This window comes from Aspergillus ochraceoroseus, assembly GCF_002846915.1.
Source record: "Aspergillus ochraceoroseus IBT 24754 chromosome Unknown P175scaffold_1, whole genome shotgun sequence".
Taxonomy (NCBI): Eukaryota; Fungi; Ascomycota; class Eurotiomycetes; order Eurotiales; family Aspergillaceae; genus Aspergillus; species Aspergillus ochraceoroseus.
Genome location: NW_024468476.1, coordinates 6,280,126 through 6,300,366, shown reverse-complemented (window position 1 = coordinate 6,300,366; position 20,241 = coordinate 6,280,126). Strand labels below are relative to the sequence as shown.

Sequence of the window (20,241 nt, the reverse complement as noted above, 5' to 3'; positions counted from 1 at the left end):
AATCGGATGATGTTGGTGATGAGACTTATACCTACGGAGTACAGAGTATAACTTTTCCAGGGCTCACTCAAACTACTTTGGGGTCCCTGTGTTTCTTGTTTTCATTAGGTCTTGCACTCCTACAGCTTTTAGTATACCTATGCTTATGCCTTTCATTCCAGGCTTCAGATAAATATTTTCACACTAAATTCCTCTTCTCCTTGTACCTATACCTGGACGTCTAAATGTCACACTTATTCAAAAGCCACCTACTCCTCGCACCCTCTGGACGGCTCCGATGGCCCCCTTTGCCCAGCTGAATTTCCCCGGGTCAGTACCAAGAGAACCTTCGGGAATTTCTCCCGTTTTCGGATCGTGCCAGCATCCGTCCTTCATACTCACCAGTCCGTATTTGGCAGTGTTTTGGTTTCGGTTCACAGCATCCAACCATATGCGACAGATAGTGGACGAGTCATACAGGAGATTGACTTCCTGGCTGTGGAAAAATGACTGGGTATCCAAGTTCCCATTTCCTGATGGCGAGTATTTTTAGTGCATCATCATACCCACAGCAGCATCTGTAGACTGAAATTCACCTACCTTGTATAGCCACCTGTTCGTCAATGATCATCAATTTGATGTGACAACTTCGCTTCTTGTATTTGTTGGGAATTGGACGCGTTTGGTCTTTCCCAACGTAATTATAAATCTTTAATCGCGATCGCTCCTCATTGGTTTCCAGAGAGTGGTATAGACGGTTTGCAATCATTTCATTAGTTCCATTTTGGAATGGAAGCAGCTCGCCGGCATCATTGTAGCCTAAACATAAGTAGCATGTGACAACCACCCCGCGGCGGACGGCATCTAGAAGCGGCTTTAAAAAGGGCTCTGCGTTCATATTGGGTGTTTGAATGAAAATTGAGCGTTGGGCATGCTTAATGGCAGACAGGAATGCTGCATCTTGCGGCACATCTACGCTTGTATGATCAGGTACTATAAGGTCAATTAGCTCACTTAAGTTCAATAATCTAATGGGCATATTTGTTACTTGCCTCCGTAAGGTTCTCTATTTACCAATGCCATTGGAAAGGGCTCATGTGGCGGTAAGACCACGTATGGTTGCATTCGATTTTGTTGATCCTCATCAGGCGCGTCTCCGGTGGTCGAGGGCTGAATGGTTGTGTCTACCATATATCAGCTGTGATAAGCCTGTTCCGGATAGAGATGCATACTGAGATGGCGAGTTACTGCCTGGGTGGGTGACTCCCCTTGGCGAGGGCTAAGTAAGTTGTTCATTCTTCTGGTCTCGGAGCGAATGCTATCATCGTAATGGGGATCTTCCGTGGTGTGTTCCAGAAGTATCTCTCCATCTCCTACACCATCTCCGATATTACTTGCCTGCGTAACAACGCCGGGGGGTGAGGCCATAGCAGCAGGAGAGTTGAGCATGGGGAAAGGTGGCTCCAGCGCTTTCCCCCAAGAGATCAGAGCCGTGTCATAGAGGGAATCCACAATTGGGCCTTCAACGCGAACCATCATTTCCAGATTATCGTTATCTTGTATGTTGCTACTCTGGAGAAGTGCAACGTGACGATCTATAATCACGAACTTTGCATGAAAGGTCCCTAAGATGGGGCGATGGAAATTGATCACTTGCAGGTCAATATTCGGAATGTCGGCGGGGGCAGGGAGTTGGACTTTTTCGCTCATATATTTATGTTGGTGAACACTCAGGTGATTGTCAAACAGCTGGCGGGTTTGTAAGCTCTCTATGCAGTCCATCATTACCCAGAAGATAGGTGTAGCTAGCCTACCTGCCGAGGATCTCCCCGATCGTAGAGAATCTTGACGATAATTTTCGTGCCCCTTTGGCTCGCTCGCTGCGACAGCTCCCTCAATGCGTTGGTAATCAAAGTCGATGCGTTGGAGTAAAGCCAGTAGTTTGTCCCGAGAAAAACCTCCTTCTCAGCGCGCACAATGCAGTTCGCGATGTGACGGCAGAGGTCCGGTAACGGGGCGATGATTGTAAGAGGAACTGTGCCACTGCTCCCCATAAGTGGCAGAGACACAGCTCCTCCCGTTGGATTCTTATCGAGAACGCAGAGAGCATCATGATAAATCTACCCCCATGGTAGGTGAGTTATTGCAGATATCAGTGTACTGTATAGATTCCGGGTGTTTCTTGTTTTCTTTTTACCTGAAGAAACAGCTTGCTGGGAGTTGCAGTTCCCCAGTTTCCACACTGCGACGCCCTCTCCAGGTTATCGTCCTGTTCTAGGTCGGCTTCCACAGTGACTTGTTCCACATCAGTCTGTATGCCAGGTTTCGCAAAAAGTGCCCTGAAAACATCGTGAGGCACCTTGGTCGGATCTCTTGCCAGCTCCGAGCTCACCGTTCGGTCACTTTGGCACAGGTTGTATACTCTAGATGAGACCATTTTGCAAGGAATAGAGATATGATTTGAAAAGGATCTTTTCCGCGAAACAATTAAAGTAGCCAAGAGAATGCCGACAAGGGCGCTATAAAGCTTGACCAGCGGGTGAAAATGGAAATCAGGGGGCGTTGGGAGCTCGGAGCACTGTAACGCTAGCATGACTGAGGATCATTACACGATGCCTTTTATGACCTAGAAGCTAATACACCACAACGCTAAGTGACGATAAATCAAACGCCCAAAACGGCGACACTCAACGCCAGGGGAGGGGTCCTCTATGCTGTCCCGAATAGGCGCTTCGAGTTCCTTTGGCGTTCGCTCTTCTGTTAAGACATCCTGATAAGCCCTGAGGTTAGTTATTGCTGGCGCGAAGCACTGGAGGATCCTCACCGGAGTGGATTAACTATAATACGGGATCGCGTGACTACACGTGATCCCCCTATCAGACATGCTCAGATAGTAATCCAATCAACAACTCACTTCAACACCTAAAGTCGGGGGATACAGCTCGGCATGGGTAGAGATAGGCTCATCGTAGGTAGAAAATTGTTAGCGCTAGTTCTACCTACCCACGATGAGCCTATCTCTCCCCATGCCGAGCTCTATCCCCGACGGACCCTGTCCGTCCTTCCCTCCGTCAGAAAGCTTGAAGCAGCGTCCAACTTTGGACTGAGATTGTGGCCTCGCCCCACAAAAGTCCTTGTAGCCCGGCACTTCCCCACTGCCAAGCTTGCGCGGACATAATCATGGAGGTACTACTCCGTATCATCCCAAGTCACCCCATAATTTTTGATTCATCTGACAGACTCATTGGTTCTAGGCCGGACCTCTCACTCCCGAGACTTTTTCCCCAGAAGGCAGCACTATCAGCTGTCCAGGCTGGGCCACTCCGGTTCAAGTTTCCCAGAATGCCATCCGCCCCCTCACCTTCCCGAATATTCGCTTAATCAACATCGCAGCTTACGCTGATCTACCTAGCCTCAAGGCCAAAGTATCTTTGATGACAAAAATAGAAACTTCTGATGAAGAGATACTTGTTCGATCAACGCATCCTTCACTAAAGGGTTGCCACGAAGTTTCAGTTGTCGAGGGTGGCCCGGTAGACAGGCCTGTATGGCTAGTCAATGCGAGCGATGCTCACTGCATTGAAAGCACGCATGCGGCCGGCAGAGAGATTCACATTTTTCCAACGCATTTTAGCGAACCCCTTTCTTACTCTCATGTGCCGGTCCGAGACGTGAGTGTTGTGACGATAGATCCTCGGGCTTTTCTTTCACCGCAGGTCATCACATTAATCCGTGAAGCATTCCCTGGGTCCTCAGGCATCCAAATCATTCTCACTGGCTGGATTTTGGTTTTGTTTCCAGACAAGAAATCGGTAGAGGCGTGCTGGGCCAAGGGTGCACCGAACAACGTCGGGACCCTAAGGGTCGGATACATCCTAACGTCGTGTTGTGCTACAGCTAATGTCATCGAATCCGGTCAAGCTGTAAGCGATGCGCCAGCCAATATCGCGCGCCATGCAGCGCTAGGCCTCCGATTACGACTTCCGGGTGGCTTAGAAGCAATAACAACAGTCACGCATGCATTTGTTCGAGTTGCTAACCCTGGAATGTCCAATTTGAGGAAGGGCTTCATGGAATGGATTCTATCCGCGAAGCAGTACCTTGGGAGGTTGCGACCACCGCCAAAGCAGACCCAACATGCAGGCATTGTCCATTCGAAGGGGCTTTCAAATTCGCCGGTTGGCAAAGAAGTATGGTTGAGCGGAACCAATACTCAGGTATGTATTGGGTTACAAAATCATAATTATAACAAACAGCATTAACCTTACTACCAGATTGGCACTATCACTGTCACATATGACCGATGTTCACGTCATCACCTCATTCCATACCCTTATGGCTTCCAACATGATCTCAGTTTAGTCACTGGACCCAACCTCCCTCAGCTAACGAGCCCCCCCGGCACCCCCCGGGTGACTGAATGGGGCCCATACGAAGAGGCGCTTCAAGGCAGGCCGGTATTTTTACAACGCTACAATATCGCGACCGGGAGGTTTCATATTTACCAGGGCCATGGGATAACCGCGCAAACCCAACAGGCCATTATCCATGGGACCCAGTACAGCTGGGAGGAGAGATCACGGGGATTCAACACTGCCTTGCTCTGGAGAACGATACGTGATACTGATAGTGTTAAAGGAGCCTCAGACAGCGTTTTATGCCTAGGCAAGCCACATCACGAAACAGCAAGAGCACTACTCTTCCAAAACTTTGAGGGATCCCTAACAGCGAGTGAACATATTCAGATTGCTGACAACGGGGATGCGCCTACATTTAAAGGCGGGTTCCTCTTACCTGAACAGATTCGACAATCACAGATCATCACAGTCGAAAACCCATTTTCGAAAGTTTTCCGCACCCCCCAGAGGAGCTCTAATCTGGAGGCAGTGACACAGGAAAGCAGTATGACCGTCTAGAAGGGTTTGCGATACCAATGCAGCTACATAAAAACAACCTCGGTGGTCGCGCTGATCTTGTGTCTGTTGGGCCTGCGGTATGCAATTCAATATTTTTCGACACTATCCTCCGATAGTATTCCCTAGAAGAAGACTGAGTTTGCTTCATTATGACATCACTGGTGACCCAACCACGTGAAACTGGTTTTTTTTTTTTTTCTTTAATTAATTTGAAGTGACTCTATCTTTATTTTTCTCTTTTTAAACAGGTAATTTAGGAATATCTAGTCACTGTAGGATGTTTAGTTATTTAGCTGGCATAGGAACAGGTCGAGGGAAAAAAAGAGACGCGCTGATGATGTAGTCGTTGAATGCTCCCCAGCCTCCGCTTGCAAATATGTTCTACTGCTGCAGACAGTTCAGGTTTGAATCTAAATCATGCATCATTGATATTAAGTAAACACACTAAAAATTATCGACGGCTTTCCTGGCCACCATTTTGGCCGCTTCTCACAGGACCCTTCTTCCACCGGTCCTTTTTACCGGCCAAAATACTTCAATTCCAGATATCTCGCCGGGGCATAAGTCAAGGCAGTCACCACAAAAGTGATCTCATTCGCAACATCACCACCGGAGGCGCCAATCAGTTTAGCGAGAGGACCGATGAACCAGGTTTCATCCATTCCCATACACCACGCTACCACTCCTAGACAGAATGCGATCGCAGCGCCAATGCCCAACGGCAGCTGGCTGGGATCATTCCAGGCTTCCAGGTTGTAATTCTCAAACTTACCCTTGCGGAAAATAAAGTGCTCCTCAAACAATATAATGGCGTAGCTGGTGCACCAGTAACCGAGCAGGCTGAGGAAGTTCTGGAGATACTCATTCAGCCGTTGTCGACCACCCACAGCCAATGCCAGGATACAGGCAAAGCAGAAAATAGTCCACAGGAAACGAGGGATGCGTGCAAAGGGGCGTGCGAGCTGCTGGAACGAAATAGCGGAGCTATAGATACTAATAACATTCGTATTGATGCCAGAGAGCACCAAGAGAGTAAGGAGGAACTTGGCAAATCCTCGAGGGTGAAGCACGTCTTGGATGAGATAGCCCAGTCCTTGATTTTCATAAACGTCCTGCCATTCGGGTTTGTTGTTGAATCCAGAGGCAACGACACAGCCGGCAAGCATACCAATGGACGTCGGGATTGCAATACCGAAACTGGTCATAAGGAAGACTTTGATGCGGCTGACATTGGCAGGATAGTGGACGTAGTAATCACTGGCCATAGTACACCAGGATGCGCTTGAACCGTACACGACCGCCAACAGACTCAGCACGGAGCCGGACAGCGTCAGGCCCGTGTCGGTGGCAGGGGCTGAGTTGTCGGCATACCGACCGGTCTCGCCGAAGATGATGAGGAAGATGACGAAGAAGATGATCCAGGCGTATCGCTCATAAACCAAAATCGCATTCAATCCGACGAGTGAGATGGCCAGCGCCACCACGGCAAGGATGACAATGCCCAGAATTAAGGAAACGCGTCCATCCGACACCGCCGTCAAAGCTAGACCTCCCGTAATACACGAGACGGCGGCCCAGCCCATTTGCTGGATGCTGTTAAGCAGGGCAATCAGCTTATTAGGCCACCAACCGAAACTGTAGCGGCTCACACTGATCTGGCGCAATCCGGTTGCAGCACCAAATGTAGCGCAATAGCCTGTGACGGCTCCCCCAATGATGGAGGAGAAGATAGTGACAATGATTGACTGCTTCAAACTCAGTCCGAATTCCCACCCAAGGAACCCGGTCGCAAAACAGGAGGTGTTCATCGTTCCACTCGCCCACAGCAACGCCATCGTGAGTTCCTCGATCCATGATACTTCTCTCTTTTCTTCAGGTCGCTTGCGATCAATGGCTTCCGACTCCACTCCAAGTTTCCTGTCCATGCGCGCCTCCAAACTGCGGAGTTTGGAAAGAAGTCCTCCATCCTGCGACTGGGTTGTATTGTCGGAAGTCTCCGTGGTATTGGGGCTGGATGCGCCGTTTGAAGTGACACCCGGGACACCCTTCTCCTCGGTCACATAGCCGGCTTTGCTAAGGCCTTTCTCGGGATCAAGGGCCATATTGAGAGCTGATTGTTCTCTAGAGGAAAAGGGAAAAGGAAAAAGAAACTAGAAAAAAAATCTGTCGCGTGCCAATTAAGTAGTAGTGTATGGAATGCGGAGAACAGTGAAAATCGCCCTTGCGGGTAAAAAAAAAAAAAAAAAAAAAAAAAAAAAAGGCACAGAAGAAGGCAAAAAGAACGTCCAACAAAACGCTTCTTGACTGGGTACCGATGATACAGAGAACTGGCGAAGGAAGAAAGAAAGAAAGAAATCCTACATAAATAAGATCACCGCCTGTCCAACCGATACTACTTTATAGACTCCAGGTACATCAAATATGTGCGAGTAACCCTATCTTATGACAGACCACCACACCGTATGCACTCTTTGGCAGATTTGGGCAAGCAAAGCTTGTTCGGTTGTATTCAGAAAATACGCGGAGAAGCCATGTAGGGCCAATCATGGAGGATACCATAAGGCTTTTACCCACTTAGGGTCTTTAGTTTCCTTGCCTGATTGTGTTTTCGCCACTGTTATATTCGCTAATGAGAGGCCTCACAGCTATCTTCTCCTATCTCAAGACTTCAGCGCCGTGAATGTCTAGGATCTCTAAACACGGCTCTAGCTGCTTGATCTGAGAGTTGGCTATCTTTTCTTCCAGCTCCGGAAATTCTTACGATAGAGCAAGACAGACCAGGTAAATTGGGCCAGGTTGAACACGATTAATTCCCCCTGGACCATAGGGGCTCCATTTGTCTTCGGTTCCTTCCCGAGCGTGGTGGCCAAGAGGAAAATTTTTTCTAAACTGAACCCCTGGGCCCTGCCCCATTTATCTTTTCAAATCTCTGTATATCATTTTGGTACATGCAATGGATAGACATTGGCTCTGGCCTTGAAGATTCTACCAGGATATTACCCAAGTCCACTACAGTCGGTGATCACCTGACGCCCGGTCCCACCTGACGCCCGATTTCCCCTCACCGACTGTTTTTTTGATAATTTTCAATAACTTATATCTCAACCAATATGGGTTCAATTGAAGCCGCGATAGAAGCAATCAACTTGTTGAAGATTGGTAATTCAATTAATTATACTAAGATTGCAAAAGAGTTTGGTGTTGATTGGATAATACTATTAAGATGCCACCGCGGGGTATAGCACCCTAAAGACCACTAATATAAGCAATAGTGAGTTCTTACCAACCAACATGAAAAAGAACTAATAAGCTATATTAATAAGCTTACTAAGCAAGGCCTCTTCACATCCTATAAGATACTTCGGAATTTTGCAAAGGAAATTACTAGCAAGAAGCCTGGAAAACACTGGCCTGGGCGCTTTATAAAGCATTACCAAGATAATCTTATCTCAACCTATACAACAGCTATTAATACCACGCGAAAACAAGCCAATTCTGCATATAGATATACTCTATATTTTGAGTTATTAAGCTAGAAGATACAGCAATATAAGTTATAGCTAGAGGATATCTATAATATAGACAAGAAAGGATTTCTTATTAAAATATTAGTTAAAGGTCTTAGGATCTTCTTAAAGTAGAAATATATAGCTGGAGAAGGGCTTAAGCAATACCTATAAGATAGAAATCACAAGTAGATAACTTTAATTACTTATATTTATACTGATAAAACCTCTCTCTTACCAGGTCTTATTTACTAGGCTTTTACTAGTAATATATAAGATTCCTGGCTTCAAGACTTTAATCCTGAGCTTTATTCTTACTTCTTTGCCTTCTCTGTAAGTAGTTGGACTAATGATAAGCTAGGATATACCTGGTTAACTAATATATTTGACCGCGAGACTAAGGACAAGGCACGCAGGCGATGGAGGCTTCTTATTCTTAATAGTTATAGATCTTACCTTACCATGAAGTTTATTAATTACTGCGACACTAATAAAATCCTATTAATAATATATCTACCTCATTCAACTCATTTACTACAGCTACTTAATATTGGGATCTTTAGCCCTCTCTCTACTACTTATAGCAAGAATCTCAAGGACTTTCTACATAAATTAATAGGCCTCAGTCATATTACTAAACAGGACTTCTTCCGCCTCTTCTAGCCAGCCTAGGAACAGGCCTTATCAACAAAAAATATCCTTTCTTCATGGCAAACTATGGGGATATAGCCGCTAAATCTAGAAATAGTTCTAGTTTAATTTAATAAGCAGAATAACTCTAGGCCCTTCTCAAATAATTCCTTATACTCTATCCTACAGGCAGAGGACTGGCAGAAGATTAAGAAACTTTTAAATCAAGTTATTACTAATATATATGATAAAAATACCAAGAAATTAAGCTCAATAATATATTATCTTTCTATAGAGAATATTATCCTAAAACTATATTATCAAGGCCTTGAATTAGCCCTCTAGAATGAAAAGAAGAAACATTAATATAGGAAACCCTTGCAGTTTAAGCTCATAGCTCTTAAAAATAATAGTATAGTTTTTTACTCTCCTTAAAAGGTTTAGCAGGCTTGTAATCTTTAAATATAGAAGGATAAAGTTATACAACTTACTAAGGTATTAAAGGAGCAAGAGAAGGTCTATTAATAGCTTGCTAAAGAGAAGAAATAATACTTGCTTAAAGAGTAAAAGAGAAATCAAGCATCCTAGCAAGAATTACAGCTATTAGAGGCAGAGTAAAAGAAACAACAAAAAGAGGATGCTCACCTAGCAAAGGAGGCAGATTACTAGCTTTAAAATAACTTCCAGCAGGTAAAGAAGTCTCCAAAGAAGGTCTCTAAAGCTTTACACCAGCAAAAATCTATAGAAACCAGGCCAACAACACCTATAGAAGTCCTAGAGGCCCCTCTAATAATAAATCATTAAGGCCGCGAGATCCAGCTCCCACAGTGCTTTTAGACTAATTAAAAACTATATATAGAGTCCTAATAATGACTATATTTATCCACCAAAAGATCACGCGATAATAATAATTATATGTGGTTAAATTACTTCATATTCAATATTACTGGTGGTGGTGAAATCGGGCGTCAGGTGGGACCGGGCGTCAGGTGATCACCGACTGTAGTTAGTATCCGCAGTGCTTAAGACTAAGCCACCACTCATCAGCAGGATATACATACATATATTGATGAGAGGTTGTCAAACTATGATGGTAGAAAGTTGACTGAAATGGATTCAATTAGTCTAACTAAGAAATAGAGAGATGCTTGGAGGAAGTATAGAGATCTAGAAGGAAATAGTGGCCTTAAATATATAGAGTAGTCACATGTTACTATCTTCTTTTTTATGGTGATGCTGCTTTATAGTAGTACTAGTTATATTTATTAAGTATAGTACTCTAATACACCCCTCTTAGTAATATATCTATTATATAAAGCTATTTAGAATCTATCTCTAACTTACTAAAACTTATTTTTTTAATAAATTTATTAAATTTTATAGTTAGTAATATGTCACGGGGAGCAGGCAGGCAGTAGGTGTAGCTAATAGCAGGGTGTATATTCAGGCTATCTGCATATAGGTACAACAGGTAGGGATTAGGTTAGGATAAGGACGTAGCTTAAAGAGCTATAACAGGATTAGGGGTAATATAGCTTAAATATAGGAGTAAAGGCAGATAATTAGGGTAGAATCTAACTAGATAGGTATATAGCTATACTATAATAGTATCCTCTCTTTTAGGCTAAGCTCTAGTAAAATATTTCTAAGATCTAGGCTTTCTAGGGTAGTAGTAATAATAAATAGTAATATACTTAATAGTATTCTCTAAATAGCTAGTAGAAATTTTAATAATAATAAGATATTTAATTTATTTAATAATATATTTTAAATATAAGTAACTATTTTAACTATAATAATTCTAGTAAGAGTTAATTACTTCCTTAATCTTTTATTTCTTAATATTATTAACTTTAATATATAGGAGTTTAATTTTCTTTTATTTAAATAATAGGTCTTTAGTAATTAAGTATAATAATTTAATATAAAATATTAGATATATTTTTATATTCTTAAGTAGGTCTAATTTATAGATATAAGGATTAATAACCCTTTTAATAAAAAAAGGGCCTAGATTTTTCTAATTTAATTTTTTTTAAGGGTATAAGATTATAATATTCTTAATATTTAACTAGATTAATTAATCTTTAGTATAGTATCTAGTAAGGTAGTATTTCTAGTTAATATAGTATTTATAGTAGGCTTAAGTAATAATTATAGTAATATAATAATATTCCTATATTTACTTTATAATTAGAGTAAATTAGTAAGTATTATAAATTTATAGATAATAATTAGATAAGATAGGTTTAAATCTTATATAAAAGTTAAAATTATATAAAATAAAAAATAAGAAATATCTAGTAATTTTAAAATTAATATTATTAGTAGTAAATTCTATTATAAATAACTATTTAGCCTAATTATCTTATAAGTAATTAATATAAACTTATAAATATTATTCTAAAATAATATTTATATATTTAGTTTATTTATTAGTTTTAGGATAATAAATAATAAATAAAAGTAATCTTATTTTTAGAATATAATTTAGATATATCTAGAATATTAATATAAATTAGGATCTTTAATTAAATATAATAAATTTAGAGAATTTATAAAATCTTTAAATATAATCTTAGAATAAGTAGATAGTTTCCTTAGTATTATAGGTATTATTATAAGAAATATAGTATTAAAACTTTATTAACTAGTTAATTATTATTATAATAGTATTAAAGTCTAAGCTTTAGAATAAATATATAATAAAATTAATAAATATATTTTTTTAAAGACCCTTAAGTATAAGTAAGGAATAAAGTATTTCTTAATACTTATTTTAATAAAATATAAATTATTTATAAGTATAATAATTATAAACTTATTATTTTATAAATTATAATATTCTAGACTAGTAATATAATTATAATAATAATTTATAAATCTTTAATTTATTTTAATAATTAATAATTATATTTTTATAATATTTATATATTAGTTTTACTTTTAATTTTTTTATATTAAAAATATATAGTTAGTTATAGTAAAATAAAAGTCTAGAATAGCAAGTATACTTAAATAATATAATTAATAAATAATAATTATAATTCTTTTCTAGGCTTTTTAAAATATTATTAAAGGCTAGATCTTATTTATAACCCTTATTTAAGTACTTTCTTAACTATTTAAAGAACTAGATAATCTTTTCTTCTTTAAGCTTAAATAACTAAAAGTATACTAATTTCTTTCTAGTAATAATTTAGAGCTAGATTAATTATAATATTTACTAACTTTATAACTTCTTTAAATATTTAGGTAAAAAGCTTACTAAATTTTTTTTTTTTAATATTATTTAATTCTAATATAGTAAATATTTATCTCTTTTCTTAAGGAGATCCTATAATTTTCTAGTTAAATTATTTAGTTTTATTTTATACTTACTTGGGTAATAATTAATTATAAAGTTAAAGTAAGATAGAAATTTAAATTATTAGGCTTATTATTAATTTAGTATTTTAGTTATTATAAAATACTCTAAATTTTTATAATTAGTTATAATCTTAATTAGATACTAGTATTTTTTTAATTCTAGAGTCTATTTTTTTAGATAATAAATAATTACTAGTAACTTCTTATTATATATCTTATAATTATACTTAATTAGAATTATTTTCTTTAAGTAAAATCTTACTAAGTATAGAATTTTATTATTATTATATTATAATAATACTCTAGTAAATATAAAGTCTAAGATATTAGTTTCTAAAATAATTAATTAATCCTAATTAAAGAATCTTAGTATTAGTTCCTTAATAAATTCTACTTTTAATATTTTAAAAGTAGTCTAATAAATTAAAATTTATAAAAATAAGATTCTTTTTTTCTCTAAAATAGTAATAAGCACAAGAATTTATAAGAATCTTTTAATAAAGTATTAGTAGAATCTAGTAAATTCTATAAAACTCTTAATATTAATAACTATTTTAAGTAGCTTCTAATCTATTATAGTCTTAATCTTTTTAAGATTTATATAAGTATCTTTTCTTCTAATAATAATATTTAGGAACTTAACTTCTAATTAATAGAATTTATACTTAAATATCTTTATATATAGGTTATTATTTCTTAAAATTTATAATATTTACTTTAAGTATTTAGTATATTTTTTTCTTATATAATTATAAATTAAGATATTATTTAAAAATATATTATAGAATATATTTATATATTATTATAGAATATTATTTATAAAATATTAGAAAATAGCTAGGGTACTAGTTAGATTAAATAGTATAATTAGAGACTTATATAGCCTAAAATAAATTTAAAAAGTAGTTAGGTACTCTAATCTCTTTTTAATATAGATATTATTAAAAATAGCTATTAAATTAATCTTAGAGAAGTATTATATTCCCTGTAGGTTATTTAAGATTTCTTTAATTAAGAGTAATAAATAATAGTTCTTAACTAATATAGTATTTAGTTCTTAATAATCTATATATAGGTAGAGGCTATTTCTAGGTTTATTAATAAATAGGATAGAAAAAATAGCTAGAAATAAACTAGAATATATAAAATCTTTCTTTAGGTTCTTTTCTAGCTATTTCTTTAAAATAATTAATTATACTTGTAATATTAGATATAATTTACTAAATAAGGACTATTTTTCTTCTTAGATCTTAATATTATAATTATATAATTAATATAGTAGTAATTTCTTTATTTTTTAAGGATTAAATATATCTTAAAAATCTTATAATTCTAGGGAAAGTATAAGTAGTAATTTAAAACTAGTATCTCTATATTTTAGTTCTTTATTAACTTTATTTAATAAGGTCTAGTATAATTTCTATACTAGATAGTAAATATATATAGCTAGTACTTTTAAGAATATTTAGTATATTTCTATAGGTATAAAAGATTTTAACTCTAGTAATTTTTCTTATTAATTTAGTTACTTAGATTAATTCTTTTAAAAGATATTTATTAGGGCTCTTATCCTTATAAACTTAAGAAGTATATTATAGTATTTATAGTAATATTAGCTATTAAATATAGTTATTTAGTTAGAGAAATATATTTTTAAATTATATATAATAAATTAAGCTAGTCCTAGAATAATTAAATAGTAGGAGAGATAAATAATATAAAAAATAGATTTTTAATTATAATAATTATTTAATAATAAATTAGCTTTTATATAATAAATTATTATACTTTCTTTTATTTCCTTACTATAAAAGCTAGATAAAAATATTAGATAAGAGAGTAGAATAGTCTTTAATCTATATATTTTTATTTATTAATAATTTATAAAGCTAATTTCTTTAGCTCTAGAATTAGTTATAATATAAATTAGTATTTTTAGATTTTTTTAGTATAGTTATACCTACTATATTATTAGGTTAGTATGTATATAATAGGGATTAGAAGAGTTAGTTAATTTAATAATAATATAAGATAGGTAAAATAGTATATCTAGTAATAAGGACTTCTATATATATTCTAGTACTAGATAGTAATTATAGCTAGGTAGACTTTATTTTCTAAATTAGGCAGGGTATTAAAAGAGTATAATTAGTTAGATTTCTCTAAAATAGTAAGGTAGTTATTCTATACTATAGTATAGGGAGTAGGTAATATTATAGTAAAGATTAGGCTAGAATAATATACTAGTATATTTATTTACTCTTAGATTTATATAGGATATTAATTAGGTAAGGAATAGTTTTTTATATAATATATTTTATTTTTATAATAAAAGTATTTCTTATACTTATATTATCCTTCTTTAGGAGAGTATAATATATAGTAAGTATAAGATAAATTTATAGTATTTAAATCTCTTCTAGGTATAAGAAGTATAACTAGATAACTAGATAGGATAGAACTAGGAAGATTCTTTAGTATTACTAGGCTAGGATAATAGGAATTAGATATTAAGCAAGAATAAGATACTTATAGCTAGTATTAGTAGTAATAGTTTTCTAGTAACTAGAAATAGTTAGTATATTCTTAGAAGTCTTAAAATAAGGTAGGATTATAAAGTAATATATCTTAAAGTTTAATTAAAATATTTTAAATTAAGAAGAATATTAGAAAGTTATTAAGTATTTCTCTTTCTAAAGTAAGGTAATAGAACTCTATAAAGTAAATATTAAAGTCTAAATTCCTTTATTTCTAATTATAGAGGTAGTTCTAAATATTTTAAACTTAATTAGGATTTCTAAATACTATTTCTAGATAATTAAGTAAGTTAAAATAGTCTAGGAACTAGAGAATATTAAGTCTTATTTTAAGTAGGATTAGTTTATAAGCCTTTCTAATTAGATATCTTATTATATAGGTTAATCAGGCTTTAATAGCTAGAAAATAGTCTAGATTAGTATTTATTTTATTATAAATTTATTATATAAAATAGTAAAGATTAGAATAAGTACTATTAAACTTTTATAGATTAGGAAATTTTTTACTAAAATAAGTATTAAAAAAAGGGCTAGTAAAAATAAGTATAAATACTCTTATTATATTAGTTATTATAACTTTAGTAAGGAGAGTATATTTAGTAGGGGTAGGAATAATAATAAGAGTAAGTATAATAAAAATAGTAATAACTTATAATATAGTAAATATATACTTAAATTTAATTAATTTCTATTAAATTATTTCTAATTCTTTCTTCTAATATAGTACTACTTCTTCCTTCTTAACTAGCTTCTAGCTAGCTTTATTAGCTTAATTTTAGAAGGCATGAATCTTCTTCTTTAGGGAATTAGTATATTTATTATAAGATTTAAGGTAAATAATCTAGATAATAAGATTATTAGTAATATAGCTTATAAATTTCTTAATTAAATCTATAATTAGGGGTAGTTTAGATTATTTTAATATACTAGTAGTAACTATACCTAGAGTAAGAGCTATATAATATTATGGAGAGCAGGCAAGTAATAAGTATAGTTAATAGTAAGGTATATATTTAGGCTATTTATATATAGGTATAATAAGTAGGGGTTAGGTTAGAATAAGAATATAGTTTAAAAAGCTATAACAGGATTAGGAGTAATATAGCTTAAATATAGGAGTAGAGGTGAATAGTTAGGGCAGAATCTAACCAGATAGGTACATAGCTATGCCATGACATAATACCTTAGTTAGCCTATTAGTAATATTATTCTCTTTATTAATTATTTATAACTAAATTTTACTATTTTTAATTACCTTTTTAATAAAGAAGTAATAAATATCTATCTAATAAAATATAAATATATAATTTAACTTCTTTATTAAAATAATAATATTTATAGAATTAGTATATAAAGATATAGTATCTTTTATAGATTTTTCTAGTCTAATAGTTATATATAGCTTTTATAGTTATATAGCTAGCTTTATTATTATATTTTATATAATAAATTTAATAATAATTAAATTTAAAATAACTAGTAATTACTTTACTAATCTCTATATAATTAATACTCTAAATATAAAAAATATAAAGTCTTCTATTAATTTCTTATCTTTATAATCTATATAAGATATATTAATATATATATATAATAGATTATTTAAATAGTTTAAGATTATTATATAGTCTAAGGTCTTCTTTAAATATTAGAAAACTTATTTAATTATATTATAATTGTCACGGCGACCATGTGACATGCAACCACATGCCGAGTAATTGAGGGTAATCAGGAGAACAGCAATATTCAAGTTACCTGCACCATGCTAGTAACTTAACTAAGTAATATAAATAATAATATAATAATTCCTAAAGTACTAAGAGACAAGTATTTTATTTTATTACTTTTAATATCTTTCTACTATCCTTATACTCTATATAGCTTTACTTCCTTTACTAATACTACTTATACCTAAGTACCTTACTAGTAAGATACTTATAATTTAAAGTACTTTCTTAATTAAGTAAAGTAATATAATAAGTACAAGAAAAATTACTTATTCCTTCTTTTAAGAAATAATAGATTTAAACTCTATAAAATCTATAATTATAGTTCTAAAAATTATTATTAAAGAAGATTTAATAGTACTAGTAACTTTCTAGTACTAACTTATTAAGTTAATAAAAGATAATAAACTATAGTATATAGCCTAATATATAGTATAAGTTATATAAATAAATAGGAAGAAAATACCTAAACTTAAGTTTTTTAAAGTATAAAACTTAAAGAAACTTAATATTTTTTTAGAAAATCTTTAAAATTACTTTAAGTTATAGGGGAAACTCTATAAGAGTAATATAATTAAGATCTATTATATTATAAGTTATTTAAAAAATAATATAAAGTAAGTATAGTACTTTAAATATAAAGTAAATTTTAAAGAACTTACTTATATAAAATTTATTAAATTCCTGTAGAACTTTCTAGAACTAGAGAGAGATTATAAATAGATAGTAGTTTACTAGCTCCTATATATAAAATAAGGACTATAATAGAGTATATAAATCTTAATAATCTAGATAGAGAAGTTTATCTTAATAATTAAAGCTAATTTTAAAAGATTTCTTTACTAGCTAGTTATTTAAATAGCCTGGCCTAAATTATGTAGGAAAATCTAGCAGAATATAATAATATTATAAAGTCTAGCTAAAGTTATTAAACTAGGGATAAAATATAAGAAACTTTAGAAATAAGAAAAGTAGAAAAAATTAAATAAAATATAATTAAACTAATCTCTAGAATCTTATATATTAAAGAATAACTTAAAAAAGAAAAAAAAAATAATAATAAAATAATAAATCCCTAATTAAATAAATTCTAGTAAAAAGAATTAAAAAAGGAGTAGTAGAACTACTAAAATTAATAAAAAAAAGGCTAATATTACTAGTATAATTAAATTAGTTATATTACAAGGAAATACCCCTAGTATAGAGAAGGTATTAAAGAAGTAAGAGAATTAAAGAATTAGAATTAATAATAATTAAATATTCTAGAATCTCTAGTATTTTAATAGAATAAAAAGATACTAGTAAGACTTTTTTTAGTTATTATAATTATTTTAGTAAGTAAGAAATAAGTTATAATAAAGATACTTATAAATACTAGAATAAATAAGAACTTTATTTCTTACTATTTCTTAATTAAAGAAGAAATAAACTTTAATAAGATAAAAATAAAGTAACTTATATATTTTATTAATAACTTAATAATATTATATTATATAAGATTCTAGGTAAAGAGCTAAATTATAGATAGCCTTAATAAAATTAGAAAATTTAATATAGAATATTATATAATAAATTTAGAAGAAAAAAAATATTAACTAATCTTAAAATATAATTAATTAAGCTTAATTAATTCTAATATTTTTTTAGCAGCAAATACCTAGTACTACTAAGGGAAAAAATTAAAGATTAAAATTAAATTATTTAAGTAATTTAAAAGTATAATAAGATAAGAATTTATTATACTAATCTTAAGCTAACTATATAATAATAATAATATAATAGGAGCTCTCCTTAAATATTATAAAGAATAGAAATTAATATTTTTAAAGAAAAAAATAGAGGTACTTCCCTTTAAAAAAGCTAGTTATAATATATTATTAATTACTAGTATAGTATTATTAATAGGCTAGCTATATAATATATTAAAAATAGAGTTAGTAATTTTAAGGGAGTATATTAATTAAATATTAGAAAAAAAATAGATCTAGCCCTTAATAAATATAGCAGGCATGCTAGTACTTTTTATATAAAAGGTTAATAAATTATTATAGCTTTATATAGATTATAAAGGCCTAAATATAATTATTATTAAAAACTAATATTTCCTTCTATAAATTAATAAATTAATAAACTAACTAGTTAAAATTAAATAATTTATTAAACTAGATTTATAAGATACTTATTACTAAATTTATATTTATTAAAGTAATAAGTAAAAAATAATATTTTATATAAAATATAAATATTATAAATATTTAATTATGCCTTTTAAATTATATAATATTCTAGCTACTTTTTAAGTATATATTAATAAAGTAATAAAGGGAATTTTAGATAAATTTTATATAATATATCTAGATAATATTTTAATTTACTTATAAATAAAAAAAAAATATAAGTATTATATTAATAAAGTATTATTATATCTCTAAAAGTATAATCTCTATATAAAACTTTTAAAGTATAGTTTTTACTAGAAGGAAGTATATTTTCTTAATTTTATTATAAGAATTAAAGAAATCTAAATAGATCTTAAGTAAGTATATATTATAGGTAACTAGCTAGAACTATACTTATTCTATAATATTTAAGTATTTCTAGAATTTATAAGATATTTTTAAAAATTTATTTACTAGTATTCTAAGATTACTATCTTATTAAGTAATATACTAAAAAAAATAGTAAAGAGGAGAAAGAGTAGCCTTTTTAAGATAATAAAAAATAATTAAAGTATCTTTAAGATACTAAAGTAGGTATTCTCTAGACTTCTAGTACTATAATATTTTAACCTAGAATAAGAGATATTCCTAGTAACTAATATATTAGATTTTATAATTATAGAAATTCTAATATAATATAATAATATCTAATTTATAAAAATATAGTATATTACTTAGTAATTTATAGTCTTCTATTTAAAAAAATTAATTAAAGTAGAGAGAAGATATAAAACTTATAATTAAAAATTACTAATTATAATAAAATACTTTAAAATATAATACTACTATTTTAAAGATAATTTATATATAATATATATATAAATAAATTATATAAATCTAAAATATTTCTATACTACTAAAACTCTAAATTAATACTAGGCTAGATAAGCTAAGCTCCTAATAATATATAATTTCTAGATTAAATATTAGTTTAGTAGCCTTAATCTAGTTAATATATTTTTAAGGTAAAAGGATTATAAACCTATTTAATAAGATATAGTTAAGGGACTCTTACTTATACTTTAAGTAAAGCTAGAAAATTTATAGAATAATTAAAATAAAAGTAAGATAGTAATTTCTTAAAAAACTCTAATTATATAATTAAAAGATCTAGAATTTTTAACTTAAAGAATACTAGTATAAAGAATAGCTAGTAATAAATAAGTTTATAAGATATTATTAATTACTTTATAAGACTTACTTTAGGAGATATAATATAAAGATACTTATATAAGTTAAATTTAGAGTAATACTAGTAAGAAATACCTAGTATATTAGAGGTATACTTAAATAGTAGGGAAATTACTTAAATAAAAAGTAATAAAGTAACTTAAGAATAATATTAAATAAAGGTAAAT

The 20,241-nt window shown here is 31.6% G+C and overlaps 3 protein-coding genes across 3 annotated transcripts; 1 reads left to right on the top strand and 2 right to left on the bottom strand.

Moving 5' to 3' along the window:
• Positions 1 to 116: 116 nt before the first annotated feature.
• Positions 117 to 2,743, bottom strand: P175DRAFT_0469197 (IQ calmodulin-binding motif protein). The gene is made up of 6 exons (XM_040894994.1): positions 2,177 to 2,743; positions 1,794 to 2,099; positions 1,212 to 1,728; positions 1,032 to 1,163; positions 580 to 972; positions 117 to 512 (listed from the first exon to the last, which is right to left on the bottom strand). Exons 1-6 carry the CDS (start codon positions 2,570 to 2,572, stop codon positions 238 to 240), a joined length of 2,019 nt encoding a protein of 672 aa, XP_040757073.1. The 5' UTR covers positions 2,573 to 2,743; the 3' UTR covers positions 117 to 237.
• A 176-nt stretch (positions 2,744 to 2,919) lies between these two features.
• P175DRAFT_0469193 (uncharacterized protein) lies at positions 2,920 to 5,177 on the top strand. Its single transcript, XM_040894993.1, has 3 exons — positions 2,920 to 3,165; positions 3,234 to 4,196; positions 4,254 to 5,177. Exons 1-3 carry the CDS (start codon positions 3,160 to 3,162, stop codon positions 4,893 to 4,895), a joined length of 1,611 nt encoding a protein of 536 aa, XP_040757072.1. The 5' UTR covers positions 2,920 to 3,159; the 3' UTR covers positions 4,896 to 5,177.
• Positions 5,178 to 5,300: 123 nt separating this feature from the next.
• Positions 5,301 to 7,056, bottom strand: P175DRAFT_0498769 (putative nucleoside transporter). The gene has a single exon (XM_040896584.1). It carries the CDS (start codon positions 6,728 to 6,730, stop codon positions 5,414 to 5,416), a length of 1,317 nt encoding a protein of 438 aa, XP_040757071.1. The 5' UTR covers positions 6,731 to 7,056; the 3' UTR covers positions 5,301 to 5,413.
• Between the last annotated feature and the right edge of the window lie 13,185 nt (positions 7,057 to 20,241).